General features: G+C 37.7%; 1 protein-coding gene across 1 annotated transcript in view; it reads left to right on the top strand.

Annotated features, from left to right (window-relative positions):
- The window catches only part of LOC140146719 (uncharacterized), a 33,030-nt gene extending 11,931 nt beyond the window's left edge, over positions 1-21,099 (top strand). Inside the window, 9 exon segments of the mRNA XM_072168591.1 lie at positions 5,891-5,995; positions 9,144-9,185; positions 9,188-9,282; positions 9,982-10,138; positions 11,026-11,078; positions 11,080-11,174; positions 11,825-11,944; positions 12,346-12,416; positions 19,857-21,099. Of these exon segments, the coding sequence (XP_072024692.1) occupies positions 5,891-5,995; positions 9,144-9,185; positions 9,188-9,282; positions 9,982-10,138; positions 11,026-11,078; positions 11,080-11,174; positions 11,825-11,944; positions 12,346-12,416; positions 19,857-20,161 (1,043 nt within the window). The 3' untranslated portion in view covers positions 20,162-21,099.
- Positions 21,100-21,370: the final 271 nt, after the last annotated feature.

Here is a 21,370-nt window from a genome sequence, read left to right as displayed (position 1 = left end):
AACATTCAAAAATCCATGACCTTACATATTTTCAAAAATAACATTTAAAGTGTGTATTTTAAACTGTTGTTTAAAATATCAATTTTATGATGATGTTAATCATAATTTATTTGTACTTTGTTGATTAATATGTTTTGTATGTTGTGTTATGTCCACAGCCCCAAGGAAGAACAACTTGATTTGGGCCTCCGTGGTGAAATAAAGCTTCCTATCCTATCCTATCCTATCCTATCCTATCCTGTCCTATCTAATCCTATCCTGTCCTATCCAATCTAATCCTATCCTGTCCTATCCTGTCCTATCCTATCCTATCCTCCTATCCTATCCTGTCCCATCCTATCTTATCCTATCTTATCCTATCCTATCCTCTCCTAACCTGTCCGATCCTATCCTATCCTATCCTATCCAATCCTATCCTATCCTAACCTGTCTGATTCTATCCTATCCTATCCTGTCCAATCCTATCCTATCGTATGTATCCTATCCTATCTTATCCTGTCCTATCCTAACCTGTCCTATCCTGTACTATCCTATCCTTCCTTGTCCTATCCTGTCCTATCCTATCCTGTCCTATCTTATCCTATCCTATCCTATCCTAACCTGTCCTATCCAATCCTGTCCTATCCAATCCTGTCCTATCTTATCCTATCCTATCCTATCCTAACCTGTCCTATCCAATCCTATCCTATCCTGTCCTATCTTATGTATCCTATCCTATCCTATCCTATCCTGTCCCATCCTATCTTATCCTATCCTATCCTAACCTATCATCTCCTAACCTGTCCGATCCTATCCTATCCTATCCAATCCTATCCTATCCTATCCTAACCTGTCCTATCCTATCCTACAATGTATCCTATCCTGTCCTATCCTATCCTATCCTATGTATCCTATCCTATCCTATCTTATCCTGTCCTATCCTAACCTGTCCTATCATATCCTGTCCTATCCTATTCTACCTTGTCCTATCCTATCCTATCCTGTCCTGTCCTATCCTATCCTGTCCTATCCTATCTTATCCTATCATATCCTATCCTAACCTGCCCGATCCTATCCTATCCTGTCCTATCCAATCCTATCCTATCTTATGTAACCTATCCTGTCCTGTCCTATCCTATCCTATCCTGTCCTATCCTATCCTCCTATCCTATCCTAACCTGTCCAATCCTATCCTATCCTGTCCTATCCTATCCTATGTATCCTATCCTATCCTATCCTGCCCAGTCCTATCCTATATATCCTATCATATCTTATCCTATCCTATCTTATCCTATCCTATCCTATCCTATCCTATGTATCCTATCCTATCCTGTCCTGTCCTGTCCTGTCCTGTCCTGTCCTGTCCTGTCCTGTCCTATCCTATCCTATCCTATCCACAGGGAGTGTAAATTTGAAAGAGGTTGCCTGAATGGGTGACTCCATTTTACACTCTGTGTGTGGAACATTAAGGTCAGGTCTTCCATAGCGGGTTTTGGGATTTTAACTGGAATAACTCAATAGAATTGTCACTTGTATGCAATAAATTAGCAAGCCAAAAATGGGTTTGCATTCTTAAGGGCTCGTGGTCACCCATCTTTGCATAGTATTTTTTGTGGGACCCGAGAGCTCATCAGACACACCAAATTGCATTCTGAATACGAGGAATGTCCCTGTGATATCAAATTATTTTGATTTTTTGAAATTTGTGATATAATACAAATTATGTGGCAAGTTATTTTTGACATTAACAGTCCTCGAAGTACACTAGGTAGACTTTATTAAATCTAAGTAAAAGTGTATAATTTAGCTGAGATGATTAGCCGACCAATGGCGGCCATCACATGGAAATATTGACCATTACTTTTGTATTGAACATCTACATGAAGTTTCCCAAAAGACCTAAAATTAAAAAAAAAATGATGTTCATGATTCCAAATAGAAATCATTGAATGATCTCAGTGCCTTCCTAGCAGATTCTTTCTTCTCTTCATATTTTCCCAGTTACTAGCCTGATGCATGCTTGCAGTCATGTTTTTATGTTTATACAGGCGTATAGGCCTGCTGATTGAATGTAATGCACTACTTATTTGTAATTCAAACAGAGAAAATAATGAAATGACCTTCTAACATTAGCATTGCAATTTATTATTAATTTGCCTGTCACAACAACCAGCTCAGAGCAGACAGCACAAATAAAAGCATTGATTTTTGCAGGGACTCTCTTTAATGCTCTGCGTGCTAGCCATGGGCTTCAACATAAAAAGTCCAAATTTTGAGATATTTTCTCAAAATATCAAGAGCTATCTAAAGAACCACTGAACCAATACTAGGCTTGTTTGTACTCATTTCAATGCATTTTTCATGCTGATTCCAAATATGGTAATGAAAATTTACATTTCGGAAATTTTAGAATTTTTAGAATTTTTTTTAAACATGTCGTCTGCAGTCGACACCCACGCTAAGAGGGTTAATAAGGTCCTAATAAAAGTGCAATTATAATTATATTAATACACACCTATGACGTCGCGCTATTGTTTTACCGCTCCATTATTTTCCACGAATGGAGCGATGATCACAATAACACGCCATTCGTAAATGCCTTTCTCTTTTCTCTGAAAAGCAAATACTTTTCAGGAAAAAGTACTGGCATTCTGAATGTAGTGTTAATATCAATTGCACTTTTGAAAAGCAAGTATTTGCGAAAAGTGCTTGTATTGTTATCATCACTTCATTCATGCAAAACAATGATACGAAAAACAAGAAGAAAATGATTTTCATTAATACAATAAATTGAGGAAGCGGATAGCAACATTTGCACAGTATTGTCATGGGACCTGAGAGCACATCAGACATATCGAATTGCATGCTGAATACGAGGATTGTCCCTATATCTAATAATAATAATAATTTTGATTTTGTGAAATTCGCGATATAATACAAATTATTAAAATTTCATATTTTTTATATTTTTCCAAATGTAACAATCCTCGAAGTAAACTTTATAAATCTAATGATATGTAATTAAACTATAGGCCTATGTAGCTGGGATGAAAAGCCGACTCAATTGAAAATTTGACCTTTCATATAGAACTTAAACATTTGTTTCCAAAAAGACCTACATTTTTTAGTGTTTTGAGGAAAAAATCTATATCTTTAATAATGAAGGTCACAATTTTCATATGATTGACTTGCTGTTCAACCCAACTTCCTACTATTTACTGCATATCGTTAGATTTATACAATTTACTTTGAGGACTGTTAAATTTCAAAAATATCAATTTTTAATAATTTGCCTTAAAATGTGTATTGTATCGTGAATTTAATAAAAATCTAAATTATTTGATATCAGAAGGATGTGTCTGATTTGCTCTTAGGTGCCACAAACAAAATAACGCAAAAACGTCGCTATCCGAGCCCTTACAATGCAATCGGTGAAAAGCAAGTCAAGATCAAAGCGGGCAGGTTAAATTGTTGGCTAAGTACGTTGTACTTATTATGCAAGATGTGTTTTACCCTCACTTAGGCTTTACTTAGTAGGCCTTTACTTTTATTTATTTGGACCTTTCTTTCTCCGCTTACTGTTTTTTATAACATTTTTGTTCCTTCTTTATATTTTTATACGTTTTTTAGTGGCTTAGGCCCTACATATAATTTGTCATATTTTGGGCAACATTGCTACATATACATAATACACATTCTGTATCAATGTATTTAGGCCTATGAATCTGTTTATTTTCAAATCGTTCTCTTCGGGCATGTTTAATAATGATAACAGCCACAGTAGGTCTATTTTCTGTATAATTTTTATTTGTCATTAGTATATCTGATGTTTCATCTGATGGTATTTTGGCATGCTTGAATATTTACTTACATCGATCAGTAGGCCTATCCGATACCGTAAAACGGGTAACTTTGGGCACTTTTCAGAGTTTTTAAACCACTGCTTCCAAACAAAACCAAATATATTTCTAATTATCTCTTTTTATGACGTTAGGGTTCCCTTCTACACCTTGAAGTTGAAAAAGATTTTTGAATAATTTTGAAAGGGTGCCCTAGGGGTTGAAAATAGCCTGACCAAAGTTACCCCACATTTGGGGCAACTTTGGTCAGAGTATTACATTCCATGAAGAAAAGAAAATGAAAAAAAATGATCTTCGCTGTATATGGGCAAGGTTTTGTTTTTTGTGACATTTATCCCCATGGAAAATTAAGCAAGCACGCATCCTTGCTCACAAATATCGATTTTTATTTTGTCTGAAAAAATGTAAAAAATGCTCATTTTGGTCAAAAATGCCAATATTTTCGTAACTTTCAAAGAAATTGGACATGAGCGACTTCTTCCAAATATATTTCTTAACAAATTGAGACCAAATATGACTAAAAACAATATTGCTGTAACGGAAATATGACCATTTAAAAATATATTTGAGCGACCAAAGTTACCCGCTTACCGAAGTTACCCCCATTTTACGGTAATTAAATATTACAATGTTAGGGACGCTCCATTTGATTTCGGAAGGGGACTGGAAGTTGAGGTGGCTTTTATTTCGCGTCGAAGGCGGCGAAGTTTGTTTTGTTTTTGCCGACAAAGTTCAAGGACAATAATAGGCCTAGGTAAAATGTGTTGTAGTACATTTAAAATTTTCGTACCTTTTAAAGTACCTGATTTTGGTCCTTCTGCTGCGAATCAACGATATATATCCTCGGAATGATTCCATCACAAAATTATCCAAGATAAACAATAGTGTCCATAATTGCATGGTTGTTCCAAAATCGTAAACTCGATTCACAGAGAAGAGTATCATTGCTCAGGTATAGCGATAGGTATAGTTTTCTTGAGGTTGACAACTGTAATGACCATTTCATATGAGCCTATACATGCTATATGACCTTTTGCCAATTTTCCTTATTATGCAAAATAGAGACCTAAACGCAACATGACGCAACTACTTCAACAGTTAATACATTAGAAGTGGGCATAAAGAACTATTGATGGTCTAATCACTTTAATGATTTTACTGAATCTACGTTTATTCAATTTGTGTAACAAACATTTTAAATCTTTATAATTCAAGAAGGTGGTTACGGATGATTTGAACTAAACACCTGGATCGTGATATGATGGGTATTTCTATAGAAATTTTACATAAAGCTGAGTCGGACTATTTTTGCACTCGCACCTAAAATTTAGTACGATCATTATATTAGTGTATTGTCCGCATCAATGAGTAATTGATCAATTTGTAAAGAGCAACCTATTTCAATAACACTCCATTAATGTGAAAAATAATGGAGCGGTAAAACAATAGCGCGACGTCATAGGTGTGTATTAAAGTCGGTTAATGGCATGATTAGAGCGTGAGTGGGTAAGAATGGCTTCGCCGCTCCGCGGCTCAGCCATTCTTACCCACTCACGTTCTAATCCTTGGCCATTATCCTATACTTAACCCATTACATGCTGTTTACCTTTGCGTGGTCATGTTGATATCTGATGCACAGGTTGTCAAGCTTACAAGCCCCATCTTCAATAGCTGCCAGATGTCATAACATAAGATGTGACATAATCTGCTCCATGGGGCCAAAAGGGCCAAAAGAGGCATTTTTGGAAATTGAGTTACTATAATTATTACCTTATAGTAACATTAGGCTATCATATACTGAAAACACCAAAGGTCTAGTATACTTGGTTCTTAAGATATGAGGTTTGTGATGTGTATTTTCGTATGTATTTTATTGTTTTTTACTCCATATTTTTGCCTTTATCTCAGTTTCAAATTTGCTGCCTTTGGCCCCCACGTACCAGATCGTGTCACATATGCATAAATTGTCAAATGTCTATAGGGCAGCTATTGCAGATAATATTTTCTTGCACTACCAATTCTTCCAAATATTGATTTGTTTTGTTTGACAGGAAACCAAGATGTAATGAATGATATTATGGACAATATGGATTTCAACTATGTGCATATACTCAGACTGTTGTATTCACAAGATGAATTAGTCCAACTGTTAGCTGGTGAGTAAAGTACAATGTAGTCCTACTTGTTATGACACAATTTGAGCCAGTTGTGTAATAATAAATGATATTGTTGATTTCAACTATGTGTATTATACTCTGACTAAACATACAAATATTTGTACTAGTCCAGTAGTCCTACTTTATTACTGTCCAATTATGGATTTCAAATGTGGAATAAAGTATAGAATGCTCCTGTGCACTCTAACCCAAACCTGACACTTACCCTAACCTTAAAACCTAACACTCTAAACCTCAACCATATCCCTTAAACAGGAAGCCCCGCTTGGCCAGTTCTCCACAGGACTTACACCTGTTACCTTGATGACAGACAGAACAGAATTTAAATGGATACATTTTAACCTTGACTAATTCCCAAATTTCACCAAAAGTGGGTCTTCATCTTTAAACAAATAATACATTTGAGTTATGATTTGACTGATTCCAGATAGCTGTAAGTTTTGTTTAGTTGCTCTGAGGATGGATCTCTCTAGAGCACCAAAAGTTTAGCCCTCTGAAAAGGTCTTTTCTTGGGAAAGTTTAAACCCTACTCATTCGCACGGTTCCGCATATGCAAGGAGTGCCTTGAACTGGCAATAGACATGACAATTTATGACAAAACAGTTCCTTATTTCTTTTTTCTTTCCGGTAGGCTGTGCACATATTGTTTTAGGGACCCATTTTACCACTTTTTGTTTTTGTAATTTTAGAAATTCAGAAACAAGTGACATTTTCAAGCAAACAAAAATCATAGATTTGTTTCTGATACATATATTCTTTTACAAGCAATATACATGTAATATCAATAAATGAAAATCAATCTGTAATTTTTTTTCTAAAACTTATAATTTTCATATCAAGCATAAATCTGCACTGATTTGACTATAAATATTTGTGATTTGAGTCATAATTCACCATGTATGTAAATCCCAACTCGAAAAACAAAAAATGCATTTTGCAATTTGGTTATTAGGCCCCTACATGAAACAAACACTGTTTTTTGTAGCATAATCCCAGTGTTTTAGCTGAAACTGCTAAAAGTAAAAGCAAATTTTATCTTTGGAACTCAGCAATCCAATGTTAGGGACCATTCACAAACACTTGTTAAGGGGGGCTGATGCAAAAAAAATTCATATCACAATTTTTTCAGGACCCCCCTTTACAGACCTCAAATATTTCAAGGCCCCCCTTTTTGACATGAAAATTATGGGTCAATAGAAAAGTATATAAACTTAATTTTCCCAGGAAAATATTTGTGGTCATTCATTAAGAGGGTCAAACATTTTCAGGCCCCCCTTTTTGCATCAGGCCCCCCTAACAAATGTTTGTGAACAGTCATTCATAACAAATACCATCAGCAAAAACTGACTAACATTGAGGACCGAGTTCACAGTCTAGACAACAATGTGCTTACATGTGAAAACAAAATTGGCATAAATGAATGCATGATTAAAATCTGCAGTGAATGAGTACTGGATAATTCAAAGACCTATAGCAGGTGAGGCAGGTGGAATAAAGATCTGTCTATTTCCTCTCATCAATAGAGTATTGCTTTATTATTGTATTGGATCACATTATTCATAATCATTTGTATGCCTTTTTGATCAAGGATAAGCAAAGAGAAATTTACGTAGAAAATATCTCGTACAATATGTTGTTATGGTGATATATAAAGTCTGCACAAAAAGTAACTCGGCTGTTATAAATATGCCTATAGATTCAGAACTAATAATTGTTTTCACAATATTTCAACATAATAAGACGGATGATTTATTAACGTGCATTTTGATACCCCATTTGTCCAATTTTGTTCAATATTGACAATACAACAGTGTTTTGAAAGAAAAATACCCCAATTAAAAAGTTGCAGTTATTTGTATTGATTTGAAGTAAGCGCGAAGATAATGGCGGGCTTTAAGTGTTTACAGTGCTGGCATTATAACCTTTGATCGCTGTAAACGGCAACTTTTAAATTGGGGTATTTTTCTGTAAAAGCACTACTGTGTTGTTAATATTGAACGACATTTGACGAATGGGGTATCAATATGTGTGTAAATAAATCATCCTTCTCGCTATGCTGAAATATTGTGAAAACAATTATTAGTTCTGAATCTATAGGCGTATTTATAACAGCTGAGTTACTTTTTGTGCAGACTTTATATACATGTAGGTTTTGTTATTTATAGTTAAATGATGTGTATGTGATTAGATGAGGCGGAAATTTGGGAAAATTGATCTGATATTGAGAAACAAAAGAAGCACGGATGATCTAGCTTCTTTTATGTTTTGTATTGTTTCAGAAAGTACAACATAAAAGTACAACATAAATGTCTTATACCGGGGTCTTATGTTAGCATATAGCTTCTTTTATGTTTATAAAGTGCAACATGATTATGTCTTATGCCAGAGGGAATTATGTTATTATTAATTTTAATTGATGAGTTAATTAATATGTGTAATGTGATATGTCCAAAGGCTATACATTATGCAGAAAGTGCAACATCATGTTTTATGCCAAGGTCTTCTATGTTAGTAATGATGATAAGTTAATGTAAAGGCCGATATATACCGAATGTATTGTTATTATATTATGTCAAGAGATACCACTGACGACAGCGTTCAAGATCTTGGTACCATCTGGGGGCAAAAATGGTTTGAACATCAAGTTATTGATATTAATATGGTCAAAGGAACTTTTTCTAGGCAGAAATTTTATGCAGATTATGAATCTGTAATCAGAAATGCAAAATCTGCTTTACTTTTAATCTTGCATGATAAGGCAGGAGACTATATAATCACTTTTCTGTGTGTGTGTGGGTGGGGGGTGCATTTGTAAATGCTTCCAAACGAGGACCTACATATGGATACACACCATAAAACGAGGACACACCTCCAAGCGAGGGCGTCCTTGGTTTGAAACTATGACCAGGATGACGTAAATGATGCAACTGAATATGCGTATAAGATAGGTCCCCCATAGGAGGTATAGGATTGGTCACACTCCTCTGGGGGTTATGGGCAGGCCTGGGGAAAATGTGGAATCCAGGGGGTGCAAATTGTAGTGCAAATTGGGGCAATCATATTTTCCTAACACTTCTTTATGGTGTGTAGTGCAATATAAAATTTCAAATAATTTTTATTTGTACAGGTTTATCGCTGGCTGCCTTTGCATACAACAACGTAGCACAACAAAAGAGATAGCAGAGTCAGGTGGTGTCAGATATTTCTGTTTTGAACCTTTCATGGCATCACAAGATGAGTTTTATAGGTGCAATGCTGCATTTATGGTAAGTTGATTACCAATGGTGGGGGGGGCATGGGGAAAATGCCCCCCCAGTCAGAACACTGTTTCCCCCCAGTAAAATCCCAACATTACGAACATTTCCACTTTTTGCGGCAATATTGTGCAAAATGTGTTGATTCCCCCCCCCCCTGAAATTCACTTTTCCCGCCCCCAATGCCCTCCGAAAAAAAATCCCGGCGCCGCCACTGTCGATTACAGGCTTATCTCTAGCAGTAAGGTTCAAATTTAATTATCCGTTGGCAAAAACCAGCTGTAAATGCTTTGGGCAAGCTGTAACACCACAGGCACTTGCCCCTGTGTCCAGTTGTAAAAACAGCCCTTAAGTTACTGATGGTGCCCTTTGCTAGAGAGCTGCCTTTGAGAAAGTTTTCATCACATTTTCAGTTGTTTAAATCATTGAAAAGTGCTTTCTGATGCTAGATTTTGACTGACAATTGAGAATTTGGATTTGACTCTTGGAAAAATAGATTTGACTCAAGTGAGAATATTACTCTATTGAGTCCAATGCAAATTTGTTCGAGTAATACGTTTTTGAGGACTTTTTCCTGTTCAAGGTGTCCATTCAGAAAGTCAATGTCATTACAAGCAAATAGTTCAGTGTCTTCTCCCACTAACAGTGAATGTTCCACAATATGACTATTTAATTGTTTTCTCTTTTTTATACAACAATTTCCTTGTGTAGATTGTTATTTTAGCTCGCATCATTCCAGATGAAGATCAAGCCAAGTCATCAGCGATGGGAATCAAACTGCTTGTGGATCTTCTTGAGCAATCCAATAATGACTTAATCCTGGCTTTAGCGTCAGATTGCATAGCAAGATTAGCCCATACAAGAGCAGGTAAGGGTTCTGTGTACTTGGTAGTTTTTTGGGGCAGGTGGATTTCAACTTAATCCTGACTCTCAGTTGGTTAACATATTTTTAATCAGGAGAGTGAGTTGGCATCGTGGTTGCTCTCTAACCTTGCACCAACGAGTTCCACGTTCAAACCTCGGCCGTGCCCAGGGACTGTACTAGCATTTGGTTTATCCTGATCCATCCTCGCTCTCGCAGGTTTTCTTTTGGGTTGCCGGGTTCATCCTGCATTCAAAATCGGTATTAGTTGAATTGTTTGGTTATCAAAATTCCTTTCACCCAATGGACTTTGGGGTGCTACACAGATAATTGGTGGATGTTTGTTACAATCTAAGTGTGGATAGGTTTGCACCTGAATCGGCTGCAACCGGCTTGCAAGGGTTCTCTATCATGGGTTGGGGATGGATAAAGTAGATCATTTGAAGCAACAACCTGATAGTCCTTTTTAAAAAAAAAGGCTCTTGGCTGAGGTTAAAAACTGTGTAGCTAGGCCAGCCTCACTGCTCTGCTTCACCGAGAACAACTCTATGCTTGGAATCGCCGAGCCTCCATCCTCCGATAGCCGTAGTCCTTCTTGAAGGACTCTCTGATCACAACTCTGTTATCATATTGTATTACCAGATTAACGCAGGAACAGCTTTTAAAAAGCATCCTGAGATTGGGAGGGGTAAGATGGAGCTCTTGGAAGCAATCTAGTTTCCAGTATAACAATTTTTTGACCAAAGCTCATTTATCAGATTGTATTGCAATCAACATGTGCTTATGACTTGTATCATTCTTGAGAAGATCTTAAAAATCTACAAATCAGACGATTTTGGCAAATTTCATTTATATACTTTTTACACTTTTTATGTTTTATCCAATACATATAGGTGTTCCTGCTGCATTTGTGTCTGTTAACACTGTTGATCACCTGTGTCGTTTTGCTCCTACGTGAAAATGAGCAGGTCCAGGGATCAGCTGCTATTGCACTAGGATATCTCAGCTATAACCACAAAGCAGAGAGGCGACTACTTAATAGGTAAGATGTCTGCCTGCCTGCCTGTATACCTGTCCCTCTGTGTGTGTCTGTTTGTCTCCTGAGTCTTTCCCCGTTACATGTCATTTACGTCATCTGCTCCTATATGGGAATGAAGAGGTCCAGGGATTGGCTGCTATATTGCACTAGGATATCTCTGCTATAATCACGAAACAGAGAGGTAACTTCATACAGGGTGAGGCAAAAAAGTGCAATAGAGAAAAGAATCCATTTTATTTAAGAACTGAGTTGACCCTTTTAGGTTTTAAAACATTTTATAGATAACATATCCACGGTGATCTTGTGTGAAAAAATCAAGGAATTGGCATTCACCGTTTTGTTTTTATGACACATTTTATAGCGATACCTAATTTTAATGTTTGGCCAAGAGACATCTACTGAATGTCAGCCCACACTGTGTAAGGTAGATTTGGAACAACTGCCGTTTTCTTACCTCATTGGCATTGAAATAAAATGAGCACCCAAAGTGTTATTGTCCTTGGTCTTGTTTAAGTAGAAGAAACATTATTTCTTGTAATTTTCATTTTCCTTTACTTAAACATGTTTATTTTCTATCAAAAACATACAAATGTAGCTTTGAATGCCTCATTTAATATTTCTAATTTGCCCTGTCAATTCTTTTCATCATACAGGTGTCGTAGTGATCCATTCCTGTTCAAAGTGCTCAAGTATCACACACAAGAGTACAGGTTATCAGGCGCATTCCTTGAAGAGTGGAAGCATTATCAGCATATTGGTTTACCTCCTATTGAGTAAGTCTTACACTATGTGCATGTGTATGCCCACAGGTATGCGCACATGCTCGAGACAATAGCGTCGTCAACCTTGAGATCAATGCATCTGTAGGGTGCGGTGCTAAGTGACAGCGCCCTACAGATAATCCACATTTCATTTTGTGTGTATCACATGCAAATGCTACTGTATTGAGGAAGCCAAATGGGCTCTTGTAGTAGCCCTCATACATTTGGACCAAATTTCCATATGACAGAGATTGTTTGTTGAAAGCAAGGATTTGATCAAGGATTAGTAATATAGAGAGCATGTGTCTCTGTACAGGCGTGACTTAATGAATGTGAGGTTATGGTTTTGAAACTGAGCAGTTCCATATCTCAACAACATTAATCATATCATGTGTGTCTTTTTTCTTTTCAAGTACTAGCCTTAGACCAAGTCTTGTAGCCAAGAAGACAGTTCCATATCTCAACAACATTAAGAATCCACAAGGTGAGTTACTGTACTTGTTTTGATCAACATCCAGAACATTCCCAGACCAGACCTGACTCGCTTGAGTCCAGGGTTGGGGAAGGATATGTATCAAAACATGGGACAGGTCAGGTCAGGCCAGGCCAGGTACATGTAAGAAAGTCTTTCACCGGGTTGGGCTGGGGCTGGGAGGGTTAAACCAGGTCTGGACTGGCTGGGACTGACATCGATTGCATGCCAGCTTGAGGGTTTTCAAATCCCTAGTAACAATCTATTGCATGTCAGAGTTATTACTCTTTCTTGTCACTACCAGGGATGTGGTAATAGTTAAGGTACAGTGGCTAATAACAGTCTATTGCATGCAGAGTTATTTACTATTTCTTTCCACTACCAGGGGAAGTGGTAGTATAAGGTACAGTCCTAGTGACAATCTATTGCATGTCAGAGTTATTACTCTTTCTTGCCACTACCAGGTGAGGTGGTAGTACTTAAGGTACAGTCTCTGATAACAATCTATTGCATGTCAGAGTTATTTTACTTTTTCTTCCCACTACTAGGGAGGTGGTAGTAGTTAATTAAGGTACATCCCCTAATAAAAATCTATTGCATGTCAGAGTTACTATTTCTTCTTTCCAAATTACCCACCATTGGGGAGTGGGTAGATAAGGCATAGGCCCTAAATTGTCCATCTGGTCTGCTCAAGAGAGTGATGTCACTGTGCAGCAGTGTGCGTAGTATTAAACCATGTGAGTTGACTCAAAGAACTGTATGGTGTGTCTACAGCACGATCAAAGGTGGTGCATCTGTACACGTTTGAAGTAATTCTGACAAAGTACTAACGTCACTCTCTTGTGGAAGCCAAATGGACTATAGTCTTTAAAATCTGTTGCATGTTGGAATTATTTACTCTTTCGTCCACACAAGTTACTATAGAGAGGGGTAGGTGGTAAGATGCAGCCCCTAATTCTAATGATCTATAGCTTAGGGTACCCTATGATAACAATCTATTGCATGTCAGAATTATTTACTCTTCCTTACAAATTACTCGCTACTGTGGAGCGGGTATTATGGTATGTGCCTGGAATAATTCTGGTATACCCTGCACACAAGTATAACCTTAATCCTAGTCCTAACACTAACTCTAATCCTGACCCTCACCCAACCCTAACCCTAATCCTAAACCCTAACCCTATAACACAGGGTGCGCAGGGTAAACCAGAATTGTACCTAAAACACAGGGTGTGCAGGGTAAACCAGAATTGTACCTAAAATGCAGGGTAAACCAGAATTGTACCTATAACACAGGGTGCACAGGGTAAACCAGATTTGTACCTAAAACACAGGGTACACAGGGTAAAGCAGAATTGTACCTAAAACACAGGGTACACAGGGTAAACCAGAATTGTACCTATAACACAGGGTGCGCAGGGTAAACCAGAATTGTACCTAAAACACAGGGTAAAGCAGAATTGTACCTAAAACACAGGGTACACAGGGTAAACCAGAATTGTACCTATAACACAGGGTGCACAGGGTAAACCAGAATTGTACCTAAAACACAGGGTACACAGGGTAAAGCAGAATTGTACCTAAAACACAGGGTGCGCAGGGTAAACCAGAATTGTACCTATAACACAGGGTGCACAGGGTAAACCAGATTTGTACCTATAACACAGGGTGCGCAGGGTAAACCAGAATTGTACCTAAAACACAGGGTACACAGGGTAAAGCAGAATTGTACCTATAACACAGGGTGCACAGGGTAAACCAGAATTGTACCTATAACACAGGGTGCGCAGGGTAAACCAGAATTGTACCTAAAACACAGGGTACACAGGGTAAAGCAGAATTGTACCTAAAACACAGGGTACACAGGGTAAACCAGAATTGTACCTAAAACACAGGGTGCGCAGGGTAAACCAGAATTGTACCTAAAACACAGGGTGCGCAGGGTAAACCAGAATTGTACCTAAAACACAGGGTACACAGGGTAAAGCAGAATTGTACCTAAAACACAGGGTGCGCAGGGTAAACCAGAATTGTACCTATAACACAGGGTGCGCAGGGTAAACCAGAATTGTACCTAAAACACAGGGTACACAGGGTAAAGCAGAATTGTACCTAAAACACAGGGTGCGAGGGTAAACCAGAATTGTACCTATAACACAGGGTAAACCAGATTTGTACCTATAACACAGGGTACACAGGGTAAACCAGAATTGTACCTAAAACACAGGGTACACAGGGTAAAGCAGAATTGTACCTATAACACAGGGTGCACAGGGTAAACCAGAATTGTACCTAAAACACAGGGTGCGCAGGGTAAACCAGAATTGTACCTAAAACACAGGGTGCTTGAGGGTAAACCAGAATTGTACCTAAAACGCAGGGCGCGCAGGGTAAACCAGAATTGTACCTAAAACACAGGGTGTGCAGGGTAAACCAGAATTGTACCTAAAACGCATGGTAAACCAGAATTGTACCTAAAACACAGGGTGCACAGGGTAAACCAGAATTGTACCATATATGCCCTAATAAAAATCTACTGCATGTCAGGTATTTACTCTTTCTTCCTTACAAATTACTCCATAGTGTATGGGGAGCGGGCCGTTAAATGTATAGGTTCTAATAACAAGCAATTGCATGTTAGAGTTCAGTTAGCTTTCCTTTCAAATCACCAACCACTAATGGTGAGCTAAGGTATGGGCCTTAATAACAATCTATTGCATGTCAAATTGAATTACTCTTTTCAAATTCCCAGCCACTGGGCATTGTATAGCTCTTAATAACAATCTATTGCATGTCAGGGTTCTTTACATGTGCTCTCAAGTTTTCAGGTTTGATATTTAGTCCCTGGTAATGAAACAATCTATTGCATGTCAGATATATTTACTCTCTCTTCCTTTCAATTTAATCCTGCTTATATCTGCACAGTACTTGATGGGTGAGTATATTATGTATGAATGCACTGATTTCTGTGAAATTGGGCTCTTCCCGTCGAAATCCATATCCCCTATGGAGTAACCTTACTCCTCCACACAGGAGTGTGAATTTCAAATGGGGTTACCTGAATTGGTGATTCCATTTGAAATCTGCACCCCATGTGTGGGAGATTAAGATCATAATTATCTTCCATGGGGGTGTATGAATTTCGACTGGAATAGCCCGTATGGGTGAACTAACTTGCACACTATCTTTATTATATGTAACACAATCTAGCTTGATCTGATCTGTAACCAGGCTAAAGGAGCCAAATTAGGCTATTCCATTTAAAATCCACACTACCCCTGTTGAAGATTTTGGATATATCTTCCACAGGGGGAGTATGAATTGCAAATTAAATAAGCACATTAACCAGCTCTACTTGACATCTGATATCCCTCTTTGGAAGATTAAGGTTGAATCTTTCTCAGGGGGCGTATGAAATTCAAATGGAACTGCCTAATGTGTTTAATCCATTTGAAATTCATACTCCCCTTGTGGAAGATACTTCCAAAATCGTCCACAGGGGTAGTGTGGATTTAAATGCAATAGCCCAATTTTGAAAACTAAGTTGTTGTCATCAGCAACTTACCCAGTATTTAAGAATGATGTTGCCAAAATCATACATTCATATATGTGACATGATCAAGGGGAATGAGTCACATGTCGACCCTGGTCGAAAATGAGGTTTACTTATGTTTCTAAAGAAGACAATTAGATCTTTCAGAAACTGAAAGCCCCATGTTGATACGACTTTTCTTTGTGAAGTTACGTCATTTTATCAATCGCTGAAAACAACATAAAACAAAAGAATTTTAACACTTTCTTTGCCAATATCTGAAAATCAATATTAGCGACATCCGACTCATTTCCCTTGATCGTGTCACATATGTGACCTGCTTCCACAATATGAGTCTTGAGACCTTTGAGCTGCTGAGTTGATGTTCTTATGATGCACACATGACCTGCTCCAAGGAAATGAGCCTAAAGTCAGAAGTTGGTACGTAGTTTCGAGACCCCTGGCTGCTGAATTGGTGTTCTTTGTTTGACCTGTATATGTCAGTAGTATGTCCTTAATGAATGCCCTATTGTGCATGTTGCATCCCATTCACAAAGGACATACTACTGGCATGCAGAATGTCCCAAGCACAATTGGTTTGTACACACAGCAGCTGATAGGTGTATCCCATTATGCTCTGCAGTATCATGGAAGAACTGCACATGCCATAGAAACTAGAAAGTGTATACAAAATCCCTCACTTCATCAACTTTCAATTACTCTCTTATATCAGGAGCTTAGACTTTTGTTTGAAAAAATATGATTTCTAAAGTATTGTGAAACTATCCATAGCTCTCAATATTTAAGCGGCTCTTACTTTTATTTTGTATGTATTTGCTATGGAGCAAGCAGATGCATGATGGGATACTCCCTTCAGCTGCTATGGTTTGTACAGGTGTGTGTCAAATAAAGAGCATCAATTATCAGCCAGGAGTCTACCAACTTGCGACTTGACACACATTTCGTTGGATGTCACATATATATTATACTTAGTTGCAAAGTTACAGACTTTTACAATAGCCAATTTTATCATCGGATACAAGTTCCTATGTGCTGGGAACAAACAATTTAAAACGGTTTAAAATGTTTGAAGTGTGGACGCACATCTTTCTCAGAAGCCCTATGATGTTGTGGGCTTATCATTTTGGATATAACAATGATAGGGGTGTCGAGTATCCTCATTTAGTGAAGAAAAAATTGAAAGATTCTAAATCATGATCAAGGACTACAGTCTGTCTCATTCCAAGTTGAGAGTAACGCCTTGTTGTTTGGTTATCAAAACTTCCTTCACCCAATGGAATTTGGGGAGTTGCACATATTATAATTGGTGGATGTTACAATCTAAATGCGGATAGGTATGCGCCGTTTGGCAGCAATCTAGTTGATGCGATCTGATTGTGATGATTCATCATTGCAGCAAAATTACAGCGCTTTGATTCCTCTAAGATCTGGAGAAAGGCGCTTTATAAATCCAAAAATAATTTTTATAAAATTCCGAACGCCATGTTGGATTCCAAAGTAGCAGATTCGAATCATGCAAGCTAACCTAGAACCTCAAGAAGGCCGATTTGTTTGTACACTGGCAGCAACCTCATAAAAGCACTGATTCGATTCTGCCACTACAAAATCCAACATGGCGTTACTCTCAACTTGAGATGGGACAGACTATAGAGTTGCCATCCTTATATATAATGCCCTCAAAGGTCATTGAAAGGGCAAGGTCACAACATCATCTTACACTGCCAAAACGTGGGTTAAAATTTTTAACCAACAGGATTACCAGGTGAACCACATAATTGTTGGTTAAAGATTTTAACCACCAAGTTTAAACTTCTGATGACATGGGTTAAAAAGTTTTAACTTATTGGTTAAAATTGTAACCAAAATTTGTGTGGTTCACCTAGTAATCCTGTTGGTTAAAAATTTTAACCCACGTTTTGGCAGTGTAGGACTATTTATGAGGAGGACATATGTCACATGTTAAAAATTCCAGGTTATTTTAATTTTTTAGCTGGATAAGATTGCATCAAATATAGAGCTCTTTTGAGCTCTAATCCTAAGCATTTATGCTTCTTTTACTCCTAAATCTTCTTTTAATCCTAATCCTAACCGTAACTTAGCCGTATCCTAATTCCATCCTTAAACCCTAACCCAATCCATGTAATTAAGGCTAATTATTTTGATGTGCTAATTAGGTGCAGATTTAATAATTGGTGTGAAGTGGCAAATATATATATTGGTAAATTTGATTAAATGTAATACAGTACAACCTCCCTTATCCATACCTCTTTTGTACGAATCTCCTTCTTATTCGGATGTGTTAATTTCACAGGAAAACTGGTTTTTAATGCTTTGACCCAGTAATGTCATGCTCTGAAGCATCAAAGTCTGCACAAAAAGTAACTCGGCTATTATAAATACGCCTATAGATTCAGAACTAATAATTGTTTTCACAATATTTCAACGAGAGAAGGATGATTTATTTACGCGCATTTTGATACCCCATTCGTCAAATGTCGTTCAATATAACACAGTAGCAATCAATGTTTATAATGCCAGCAGCCAGCACTGTAACCACGTATTAGCTCGCCATTATCTTCGCGCTTACTTCAAACCAATACAAATAACTGCAACTTTTAAATTGGGGTATTTTTCTTTCAAAACACTGCTGTATTGTCAATATTGAACAAAATTGGACAAATGGGATATCAAAATGCGCGTAAATAAATCATCCTTCTTTTTATGTTGAAATACTGTGAAAATTTTTTTTATTTCTGAATCTATAGGCGTATTTACAACAGCTGAGTTACTTTTTGTGCAGACTTTATGTTGCATACATGTCACTCAAATATCATCTGTTGAGTAATCTTGTGTTGTTGCAATTTTGGCACTTGGTCATTCAATGTAGAGTTACACATAATTCACTTTTTTTCATTTGTATCTGGCCAATGCTAGGTCCCATCATGGCTGGATAAAAGAGGTTGGACTGTAGTGGTAGTTATTTGTGGAGGTTTTGTATTTATTTGCTATAATGTGATTGAATATATGTGACCATTCACCACAAAGTGGTAGTAAAGTCGGCTCTAGATCATTTTCTGTTTATTGCAGCTTTAAAATGACACCTCCAGCTTCATCGGAAGTGAAGTTATGGTTCATCAAAGGTCAAATTCCTAATATATTTTACATAGAAATCCATATACTGTTTTTGATTGTATCTCAAAATAGAAAATGCCGACTTTACGACCAGTTTGTGGTGGATGGGCACATATGTGACCTATCACATCGAAACAGCAGTTATCGGAAAACCCAAAAAATTGTATAATTATATTCCACATCAGACATCAATAAATGAGATGTAATTTTAAACTCAAATTGAGACAATTCTTCGACTTGATTAAGAATTAAAATGTACCTTTTTGAAGACAGCTGCTGTGTTTTAATGTGGTGGGCCAAATTATTGATGTGTCATTTACTACGGTTGACAGTAGGGATGGGCGATACTCACTTTTGCTAACACCAGATACCGATATGCCCAAAGTATTGATGATACTTTCTGTTACCAACAATACCATGGCCAATTTGGAATAACCCATTTAGTATAGGGTTTCCATCAAACAGAGGAAAACCTTGTTTTTTGGACATTGTTAATCTACTTTTCTCCATGAATTTGTCTTGTGAAACCTTTGGTGTGAGAAACTCTTAAGCTTTGGTTTTCATTTTAGGATGTCAAAATTGAACTTGATTTGCTTGCAAAATGACTGAGTACCCAAACTCTAATTAAAGGTATCGCTATATAATTAGTTAAAACATGTTTTGATACTTTGTGTAATTGCAGGCCCTTTATACATGATACTGTGCTATAGGGGAAGGTACCACTGTTATAAATTTTACATGCTTGATGCTTTGTATATAAATTACAGGACGTCCATACACGATACTGAGTTATGGGGAGAATGGGCCGCCGATGAGTCACCCAGCAAGCTCACCAACGAACCTGCCGGGCGCGAATTCCAACTATCAAGATGATAGCGCCATCCATATAGCAACCAATCATGACAGACACACACCAAGGTCACAGGTCACACCAAGGTCACAGGTGTCATCAAGGTCACAGGTCATGTCGGGTCAGTCTAGCAAACATGGGAGTAGATTGTCTACTGCAAAGAGTACTGTTTCTGCGAGGTCTGTAAGACTTGTTGTTGACGGGGGTGGGGAAGGGATGTGATGTATGATTCGTAAAATGGGCCATTCCAGATGAAATCCATCCATGCCCTATGGAAGACATAACCTTGATCTTCCACACAGGGAGTGTGAATTTCAAATGAGGTTACCTGAATTGGTGAATCCATTTGAAATATAGACCCCCTGTGTGGGAGTTTAAGGTCGTGTCTTTAAAAGGGGTGCATATATGTCAACTGGAAAAACGCAATGACTGTTTCATACTGAAACACGCTGGAGTCTTGATGTAACATTCTAAGATCCACAAGCAAGGCTTCTGAAGAGGTTATTGCATGGCAAGCTGGGTTTAATGGAATGAAGAACAGTCGTTTGACATGATCAAGTGTGGTATGAACAGTAATAAGACAAAGGTCATAGGTCAGTAGAAAGGTGAACCTGTTGTGGGGGGGGTCAACAACAGGGTAAGTCATAATGACATACATTGTTGAAGGAAATAAGGTTTAATGTGGAGCTGTTTGGAACTAATGATACAGGAACGATGCAAAACCGCTCAGTATAGTTAATTACCGTATTTCGTCAAACACCCCTAGCATTGCATTTTCCACCATAAGACTCAGTCCGAATTTTGAGGGTTAGGGTTACTAACGCTAACCCTAATCCTCAAAATTCAGACTGACGGTGGTTCGGACTGACAGTGTTTCGGAATTCAGGAGGAATTTGTAGTATTGCAGCCAAAACATGTAAAATTGGGCCCTTTGTTCTGAGGGGGCGTTAGTTTGAGGGTTATTTTCATCACTGGGGGCGTTTATATGAAGGGGAGCGACTGTTCGAGGATATACGGTAATTAATACATCTAAAATAGCCATACTGATAAAAAGGTTCACCACAAGGTCATGTCAGAATTCAGAGAATCAGGTTTTCTAATACACAACTAGCAATTACAGCAAGTGAGAGAATATTTGGCTATTCCAGTTGAAATCCATATACCCCGGTGGGGTCACTCCCTGGCAGGGGGGACGCATAGGACCGTTACCACAAGTACAAATTACCCCCTTTTGCAGTCGATTTCAAGGACAAATCATGAAATTTTACCCCCTTTTTACTCCAAAACAAGGACAAAATGGTACTCTGAAACACCCCTATTTTTTAGATTCCGAGGACACATTTGCAATTTTGACCCTATTTCAACATTTCAAGGAAGGATTTTAGGCCTATGAATGTTTTTTTTTCCAGTAATTAACAAGGGCATCACAGA

Source organism: Amphiura filiformis, chromosome 2 (genome assembly GCF_039555335.1).
Source record: "Amphiura filiformis chromosome 2, Afil_fr2py, whole genome shotgun sequence".
Taxonomy (NCBI): Eukaryota; Metazoa; Echinodermata; class Ophiuroidea; order Amphilepidida; family Amphiuridae; genus Amphiura; species Amphiura filiformis.
This window is presented reverse-complemented; position numbering and strand designations above follow the sequence as displayed.